The sequence below is a fragment of the Anabrus simplex genome, chromosome 2 (genome assembly GCF_040414725.1).
Source record: "Anabrus simplex isolate iqAnaSimp1 chromosome 2, ASM4041472v1, whole genome shotgun sequence".
In the NCBI taxonomy this organism is placed as follows: domain Eukaryota; kingdom Metazoa; phylum Arthropoda; class Insecta; order Orthoptera; family Tettigoniidae; genus Anabrus; species Anabrus simplex.
The window spans coordinates 1,085,733,959-1,085,743,905 of NC_090266.1; the positions used below are offsets into that span (position 1 = coordinate 1,085,733,959).

General features: G+C 41.2%; 1 protein-coding gene across 1 annotated transcript; it reads right to left on the reverse strand.

Moving 5' to 3' along the window:
* Positions 1 to 670: 670 nt before the first annotated feature.
* LOC137498418 (piggyBac transposable element-derived protein 4-like) lies at positions 671 to 1,423 on the reverse strand. Its single transcript, XM_068225903.1, has one exon. The coding sequence runs from the start codon at positions 1,421 to 1,423 to the stop codon at positions 671 to 673; it is 753 nt and encodes a 250-aa protein (XP_068082004.1).
* Positions 1,424 to 9,947: the final 8,524 nt, after the last annotated feature.

Below are 9,947 nucleotides of genomic sequence, written 5' to 3' on the forward strand. Positions count from 1 at the left end.
TTAATAAAGGTACAGCCCCTGCGCTTGCCTTGTGTGGGAATGGGAAACACGGAAAACCATTTTCAGCGCTGCCGACAGTGGGACCCGAATTCACTGTCTCCCGAATGCAAGCTCACAGCTGCGTGACACAGACCAGCGACAGCACGGGAATGACCGCACTTCACAGTTCAGGTCCGAGCTTAGAATGTGTATCAAGTATTGATCTCTCGCTCCAACTGTTCTCGAGTTATGAAGTGTTACTTCGGGGTATAATTCTCAATATGCCTCCACACGTGTACACAATAGTGGAAAGGTATTTATGTAAGATAATTATGAGAAAACAAAGCCTTGCAGAAAAGTCGTTAGGCGTTTTGTAACACAATTTCTAGGTGTGCGCCCTCCACATAGAGAGACCGTGTGGAACCTCGTAAACAAATTGAGAGGAAGTGATTCTTTACTTGATTAGAGGCGAAGTGTTAAAACGCGTGTACTTAACCCCTCAGCGTCGTAGCCATTTAAAGAGCTTCCTTCCCCGCGGCCGGATGAGATTTCAACTACGCGCGTCTGAAATACATTGATTCACTTAAAGCGTTACTACAAGTATAAGAGTAGCACGATATTCACGAAATTTGGAATTCCTTATGATAGAACTATGTACATGCAGATAATGACATCATTTTTTCACATTACCTTAGTAATTTAGTTTCGTGTGATAGAGTTCGAAGCACTCTTCGAGACAGAGACCCACGTCACACTCCTGGCAGCAGTACACTGACGTCTTCTTTTTGCCGTGTTTTGAACACACGACACAACGTCTCTGAGGTTTGGATTTCTCACTTTTTGGTGCTAATTTCCTGATAAAATGTCTTTCTTGCAACCTTGGAACTGTATTATCTGATGCGCGCCGGCCTTGAATGTTTCGCTCCCCGCCCGTGCGAGCGTAATTTGTAAACAAACCTTCCACCAGCTGAATCCGATAAGATAACTGCTCAATGCTTGTCCCTGTGGCTTGTCTGAATATTATTAGAGAATTTAGGACGGTTGCATTCAATAGTCTTTTGAACAGCTTTATATACCATTTAGTTGTTCTCTTTCTTTCGACTAAAAACATATGTAGTAACTGGTCCTTGAGATCAACGCCCCCCATGCCATAGTTGTAATCTATCGCGCATAAAGGCTTTACTGTTTCTTTCCCCCTCTTAGTAACAGGTCTTGTTTCTTCATTGTGGTATGTGGACAAGAACGTAACATTTTTTTTGTCACACCATTTTAGCACAGTGACGGGCCCAGAATGCCTAGCTATTATTTCCCCCTTCTTAAGTTTTTTTTCTTTTACTTCCTTGGGAACGTTTTTTCTGTTCAGTTTCAGTGTCCCAACACAGTCTGTTGAATGATGTTGTTTTAGAGCCCTCGCTAATTCTGGACTATTGTAGTAATTGTCCATCCATAAGGTGTGTCCGCGGCCTAACAAAGGTTCTAACAATTTCAAGACAATTGCTGCAGTTTTCGGAGTTTCGGGTGTGATAAGAGTTGATTCAATGAGAGTTCCTTTCCCTGTGTATACAAGAAAACACCACAAATAACCAGTACTTGACTCACACAGTTCGAATGTTTTTATGCCAAATTTTGAGGCCTTTAGCGGCAAGTATTGCCGAAACGAGAGGCGCCCTTTCCACAGAGTCAGACTTTCATCAATAGCAATATTTTGCTGTGGTAAGTACAGGGACTGAAATTTGTTATTCAAATGACACAGAATAGGATATATTTTGAACAGTTTGGGAGGCCCTTGGTATGTAGACAAGCTGTTATTGTCTATAAAATGCAAAAACCTACATATCATTTCAAACCTGTCCCTACTTATGACATCTGAAAACCCAGGTGTTGATATGACCCTGCTCTTCGAAAAATAAGACCGAGATGTTGGCTTTTGTACAATGCCCATCAGCAGAAATAAAGCTAACACAGTATAAATTTCATTTACTGTGACAGGTGTCCAGGTTCGAACGGGTGACCGAAACGAAAAAAGATTTCCACGAGCATTTTGATATTGCTCTGCATACCTGTTAGTTTCTTTCACAATTAACTCTACTACGCTAATATCAAAGAACGTTTCAAAACATTCAACGATTCCCCTGATATTTTGTGCACCACCTCTTGGTCCGAATTCACTGTTGAAAACTTCCCTCTGACCTGTGTAATTATCCATAGTCTCCCACACGAAATTTCCAAGTACTGGTTCCTCCTCATCGTCACTCTCATCATTTACCACTGCATCCGCCACAGCCAAATCATCTATTTCATTGTCACTGCTGCTTATACTGTCACTACTACTTCCGACTAAACTTTCATCTGAATTATACAATATATCAAGCACGTTACTGTCAGTCAAACCACGGCTGGAGCTAGCCATTGAGCGCGGCGCGTCACACGGACTGATGAAGCTGCAGCGAGACCGAAGGCAGCAGTACGAAACTGAATGAGGGGAATAACATTTATGACGAAATAAACCAACTCGATACATATTTCAGATAAAAGGTTGAGACATCGTCTTTCAAATGTGATCTACACCATGCACAGTTTGTTCTCATATCGTACGACAGAAAGCAGCACTAACTGATGCCTACACAGAGCGCTCGTGGAGAGTTACGAAAATATTACAAGCCGAGAAATAAAGGTAAATATAACAAATAAACCGCACTGTCACTGTACAAATAGAGCAAAGAGCATCATGCGAAAAGACAAACTACTCAGATCATCATTTCTTTATTTTATTCTGTGGGAAAGAATGAAGCAAACGGACTTAAAAGAAAAACAGAGATTAGGGCTCAGACTTACTTGACAAATATGTATCCTTGCAAAAACAACTACATTTTAACGATCTTCAATTCTTATTTTACAACACTGATAATCTCCAAAATCTCTTCTTGGAAACACAACAATTTGCGTATCCATAACTCCAAAACTCTTCGCGCTATAGCCGTAAATGTGAAACCATGTATGGGTCTATACCACGTATAGAGGTCGGCGGCTACGGAAGAAAAGAGGGTCTATACCACGTATAGAGGTCGGCGCTGAGGGGTTAACGAGGAAAAAGTAAATGAAATCGCAATAAGATTAGAACATACGCCTACAAAATCCCTAAGACGACTTGGACAAGAAGCCGGGGTTTCGAAGAGCTCAGCATGATGGGCTACGAAAATGTTAAAATTGAAACATTGAACATTTTCAACATCTCCTGCCATAACGTACAGGCTTAGTTTCGTAATTACTAATTTTCTTAATTCTTATTTAATTTCAATTCTTATCTCGTGCCATGCACAGATAAAGTGAGCGAAGTGCTGTCCTTGTTGCTCTGCCGCGGAGCGGGAAGTGATGAGTCAACGGGAGGCAGATAAGCTGGGTGCGCCTGCCGGCCAACTGATGATAGAAGCTCACTGTTTTACTAAGAAAGATCAAAGGAGCATTTGTTCATCTAAAGACTCGCAACATTTTGATGCTTGTTTGTTGTTTAAAGGGGCCGAATGCAGTCGCTTAATAGCGGCCAGTACCCAGTATTCGGGAGATAGTGGGTTCGAACCCCACTGTCGGCAGACCTGAAGATGGTTTTCCGTGGTTTCCAATTTTCACACCAGGCAAATGCTGGGGCTGTACCTAATTAGGGCCACGGCCCCTTCCTTCCTACGTCTAGCTCCCTCCTGTCCCATCGTCGCCGTAAGACCTGTCTGTGTTGGTGCGACGTAAAGCAACTGCAAATAGGGGAGGGGGCCTAACATCTAATGTCATCGGCCCTTGCAACATTTCAACACTGTAAATATGTAGAGGCATTCGACTCATTGCCAGAATTATCAGCGTTGTGGTCATCGATTCAGAGGGCCTGGGTTCGATTCCCGAAAGGGCCAAGTTGTCAGGCTGTTTAGTTAATTCCTCTTGTTCGGTGGTTGGGTGTTCATAATCATCTTAATACATAACTTCATTAAAATACAACATATCACACTACTGATCACCACAGAAACACGTAATAGAGAAATCTTTTTCCGCATTGCTGACCCCAGATACCTGGGGAAAATCTCAGTATTGAAGAAGGCCTAGGCAGATATGTACATCGCTAGGTCATTTTCTGAAATAAATGGTGAGAAAGATACTTCTAAATTCAACCCTACTCTCCAAACAATGAAGTTAGAACACGGTAGAGGCAGCCAAAGATGATGTACATTACTATGTTAAGTCATCAGTGGTTGAAGAAATGCAAATGAAATAGTCCTAAATGCCACGACTTTATATCAAATTTAATTAAGTGGTTTTTTGAATTACGATAAACCCCTCACTAACTACTGCACTCAGTGTAAGCAATAGCCTCGTATAAAGTACTGGCAACGGTGCAATGCGTCCTGGCCACTGTAAAATATTTTGGTACCGATGTAATAGCACGTAGTGTTCATGAGATGTCGAAACAACTCGACATTTTCGTCTTCCTGTCTCTTTGAGAGGTTTACCTCATCAGCTCCGCATGATCATAGAGCCTACTGCTTACTTAATAGTTGGGCGGGACCCTTTGCTGAGTCCTGGAATTGGTTCCACTTACTTGCGACACGATCCTCACTTTCATCTATCCTGCCCGATCTCCCTTTGCAACTCTTGTTTCTTTTCCGCCCCCGGTGATATTAGAGCATTTGAGGACTAGGGAGTGTTCCATTTTCAAGCCCTTCATGGCCCTTCAATTTTCGAAGTGTCGGACCTCTTTAACTTTTCCCCCTCTGATTAATGTTAATAGAGGACGGTTGACTATTTGTGAAGACTCTACGGATCTTCATCTTATTCTCATTCCCCAGTTTCTTGGGTTTGGTATTTTGAGTGGATTTGGCGAAGTTTTATGGCCGAATGCCCTTCTTGAGGCCAATCCTATGTGGAGGGATGTATTCACCATTTCGTGTTTCTGTAGTGGTTTATAGTGTGCTGTATGTGTGTAGGTGTAGATGAGTACAATGACGAACACGAACACCCAGTCCCCGAGCTGAAGAAAGCAATTCAAAATCCCCGATCCGACCGGGAATCAAACCCAGGGCCCTCTGAATCGAAAACCAGTTCGCTGACCATTCATCCAAGGAGCGGAACGGGTATCTCTATAGAATCTTCTTACTGTCTGTGCTTTCTAAATATTAACCTGGTACTTGGTTTTTATACCAGAACAACGAGATGATACTGTACAGAGCCAAACAAAGCTGGAAACAAGTTCGCAAGAACAAGACGCTGACAGGGAGAAAATGCCCCACGTATTTGCTTCAAAATTTCAGCGACAACATGAGAGGTCGACAAAACTGTAATCACGCACGTGTTATGTGATAGTTCCGTCAAAGGCGGGTACAACACCTAGTTCATAACAGATTAGAGTCTGACCGGGACGGAGACTGGAAGTGGTGTAATGCAGCTTCCTAAACTACCCATTACGCAACCACGAAAAATTAAGTTGGCAAATACCACTGTCGCCTGAATTCAAATTACTCCCTTTTAGCTTTCCAGTTCTCTTATAAAGAGTGATTTTACTAACGTCTCTCAAGCGGACTACACAGATTTTTTAGAGGAAGCCATACATTCCACTGTCGACTCAGTTAAATGTAGCCTAACTTACAAGCTTTCCAGCCTGTCGAACACACAAGTTAAAATATAAATATTACACTATAACACACCTGTAAAGAGCACATTATTCAGGAAGGAATAAAAATACAGTGAAACCTCGGAATGCGAGTAACTTGGTCTACGAGTGTTTTGCAAGACGAGCAAACATTTTAAATAAATTGTAACTTGATAAGCGAGTGAGTTTCCGCAATACGGGCGTCACGTGAGCCTATGTTTTCCCCTCCCCTGTTCGTTTGTTGAATGGATGAACGAGATCTTTGGTCCTGTAGTGAAGACATACCTTTCAGAAAATAATCTGACGCTCAAAGTCTTGCTGGTTATGAACAATGCTCCTGCTCATCCTCCAGGTCTTGAGGCCTTAAGGACGACTTACTGGAGGAATTCAAGTTCGTTAAAGTTAAGTTCCTTCCTCCCATCACTACTCCACTACTCCAGCCAATGGATCAGCAAGTCATTTCGAACTTCATGAAGCTATACACCAAAGCATTATTTCAGCGATGCTTCGAAGTGACCGAAGAAACAAACCTTACCCTCCGAGAGATTGGGAGAAATCATTTCCCCATCTTGAACTGCCTGAAGATCGTCGATAAAGCCTGGGATGGAGTCACCAAGAGAACTCTCTCTTTCGCTTGTGTTTTTGGACGTGACTTTGAGGGGATTGTTGGTGACAATGAGCCGCCGATTGCCGAAGAAATTGTGTCCTTGGGGAAGACTATGGGGCTGGAGGTGAATGACAAGGATATTCAAGAGCTGGTGGAAGAACATAGCTAGGAACTTACTACCAACGAACTGATGGACCTGCATCGCGAACAACAGGAGGAGGTTATGGAGATCTCGACCGGGGAAGAGGAGGAGGAAAAATCAGTGGAATCTCTGACTTCAACTGAGATACGGGAGAAGTGCAAAATGTGGGAAATGGTGCAAAATGTTGTAGAAAAACACCACCCGAATGAGGCTGTAACAGTGCGAGCGACGAATCAGTTCAATGACAATGCAATGTCACATTTTCGTGAAATCCTCAAAAAGAGGCAAAAGCAACAGTCATTGGAGAGGTTCCTCGTTAAAGTTGAATGAAAAGAAAACAATTCCAGTGAGCCAACAGATAGCAGTGATTCCTTTAGTGAAATTCGTGCTACACAGTAACTCTTCTCATGTCACCTCGCGTCTCCCTCACATCAACAATGATTCTATTGTAAGGAAAAGTGCACTTTAATTTGTTTTACGTTATATTTTGGTTTAGAAATGGTATGCGAATACATAATTTTGTGTTGTAGACGAATCATCCGCGTTTCAATTGTTTCTTATGGGAAAACTTGCTTTGATATACGAGCGCTTTGGATTACAAGCATGTTGACGGAACGAATTATGCTCACAATCCAAGGTTCCACTGTACTTACTATTATTCCTTGTTTTATGTTTTTGCTAATATATTTACAACCCGTGTTTCACCTACAGGTATATCAAGGGATATTTAAAGTTATGATAACAACATATGGATAAATTATTGAAGTGAATGGAAGATTTTCTTGAGGAATTCTGTTACTTGGACAGTGTTCCAGTGGTATTTCACAATCGTTGACTGGGGAGTAGATCGTAGCACAGCTGGTCGTTCTCTCGAGTACGTGGTGCATTCAGTTAACAGGTGTCGAGCAGTCTGTGGAGATTTTTCCGGGCAGCTGCAGAGTGGTGAATCCATTATGTTCATTTTGTGGAGATAGGATTTAAAGCGACCATGTTTTGTAATAAACTGGGTGGTTATGAAGTTGGGCCAGATAGATGAGGACAGGCTCTGTGGTATATTAGGAATGAATAATTTTGTATGGAAGGAATCTTCGGAGCTGGTAAATATGGAGTTCCAAATTGTTGTATAGTATTCAGTTAATACTTGTTTGGCATAATTTAGAGGTGGTGATTTGTAGTCTATTGTAGATTTATAGCTGGCAGCAATCCTGGCAAGATAGTCAGCTCTCTCGTTCCCCCGATGTGCTGTGTGTCCTTTAATCCAGTGAAGAGTAATCTTGTTCGTTTTGTTAAGGGTAATAAGTTTGTCTCTGATTTGAGTGGCGAGAGGATGGGTAGTTTTCTTATTAGCTACGGCAGAAATTGCAGCTTTTGAGTCAACATGAATAGCATAAGTTTGAAGTATAGTTTTTTTGTAGTTCTATCCATTCAACAGCCATGATGATGCCCAATAGTTCGGCTTGGAATACCGAGCAATTGATATCTAACCTTTTTATTTGAATGAAGATCTCCTTCGAGTTTTTCTCGTCTACCAATCCTGCTCCGACATGGTTTTGCGTTTTCGATCCGTCTGTGAAGATGAGGACGTCTGCTTTATCTACAGCTCCTGAAGTATTTATGTTTATATGATTATCTCTAGGATGGTTTCTTCTTGATCTTATTTGGATTTCAGTTCCTTTCAATGAAGGAACTACTGCGTTTGTGGGTTGACCTCTGGAGATTGCTTTCATGTCGTTATGTAAAAGAATGGCTCCATCTATAGGCATTGTGCAGGCTATAGCTTGCAAAGCATTGTTTGAGACTGTTCTGTATGCCTTTGTTGCAAATATGAGAAAATATCTTTGTATTTGTTGCAATTTCAATTTGGCTCTTTTTGATATGAAGATGCTCCATACATACAATATGACGGGTAGAATAGTATGATTATATATCGTAAGACATGATAAGACATGCCCCAAGTCGCTTTGGAACATCTGACTAAGTTGTTCCGGATTTGCATTATTTTAATGTTCAGGTATTGCATGTGCGGGTACCAGTCCATTTTGTTGTCCAGCATTACTCCCAAATACTTCATTTTTGACACAACGTTGAGATCCCAAGCTGTAACGGAAGGATGACTGGTATATTCTTCCTTCTTCCTGATATGCATTGGCATTAGTGCTGACTTTTCCTTAGATATTTCAAGTTTGTGTTTTTCGCACCAGTCCGCACGATTTCGAGGGCTGTCTGAAGCGTGGAAAGGATATGAGAATGAGAGGGACCTCTGAACATGAGCATAACATCATCAGCATAAACAACTATATCCAGATAGGGCGCATTTGATAGCTGTACAATTAAGCCGCTAATAATGACGTTCCACAGAGTGGGACCAGCGACCGAAATTTGAGGGCATCCTTTTGTGATGGCTTTTGAGGTTGAAGTCTTTCCCAGGGTGAAGTGGGCTGTGCGATCTTGTAAGAAGTCCTTAATGATGTTAAAAATGTTTGAAGGGCAGTTTTGTTCCCATAAGCGAACTAGAATACTAGGGTGCCATGCATTGTCGAAAGCACCTACAAAATCTAGAGCTAGAAGACAGCTTTTCAGTCCAAGTCTTTTTCACTGGTGAACAAAATCTGAAACTGCTTTTATTGCATCTGTAGTGGATCTTCCTGCTGTGAATCCGTATTGTTGTGATGGTACCTCCCTGTTGGCTTGAAGAAAGTAGTTTAACCTCTCCATAGATAGTTTTTCCAGACATTTACCAGGGATTGATAGTAAGCTGATCCCTCGGTATCCTTTTACTGACTGCAGTTTTCTTCCGTCTGCTTTAGGAATTGCTATTACATTGGCTTTTTTTCCATATTTTAGGGAAGCCTCCAAAATGCAAGCAATTATTGAAAAATTTTTCAAAAATTTGGTAGGGTACTGTGTATACTTTTAACTATTGCTCCATCAATTCCATCGGGTCCTGGGCACTTTTTATCGTTAATTTTGGTTATAATATCCTCTACTTCATGGCCTGAAAATTCAAGTTTCGGTTGTGTGTTAGGAGCCCTAAAGTTCGAGTTTATCAATCTGATGTTCTGTTGTTCAGCATTATCAGAATCCGTGACATCACCCGGAAATAATTTTTCGAGCAGTGCCTTCGCTGTGTCTGTCTCTGACGAGGTTGAGGATCCATCAGTTAGGGTTAAAGTAGTTGAAGGCATACGTTTGGTAAAGCCTGTTTTACTACCCTTGTAAATTTTCCAAGGAGATTCTTTGATGTTCTCTGCACAGAATTGTTTCCAGGATTCACGTTTCGCTTTAATTAACTAAAATTTGTATTGATTTCAATACAAATACAAATACAAATTGGAGTTAATTAAAGCGAAACGTGAATCCTGGAAACAATTCTGTACAGAAAACTTTTTTATTCCTTGTTTAGTAATGTCTTTTTTTTTACAGGTTTGTTGTAGTTCGATACACTGAAAAGCATTTAAGTTACACAAAACAGATCTTGAAACATGGAGTTTTCATTTCAGTAAATCATTTTCAGTATTTTAAAGTAAGAAGCGAATAACCACGAACAATTTTTCTGATTTACAGCGACACAACCTCTTCTAATATTTCAC

Bases quoted from the DNA above. Each gene is read 5' to 3' on its own strand.
- LOC137498418 (XM_068225903.1), bottom strand. From the start codon at position 1,423: ATGGACAATTACTACAATAGTCCAGAATTAGCGAGGGCTCTAAAACAA.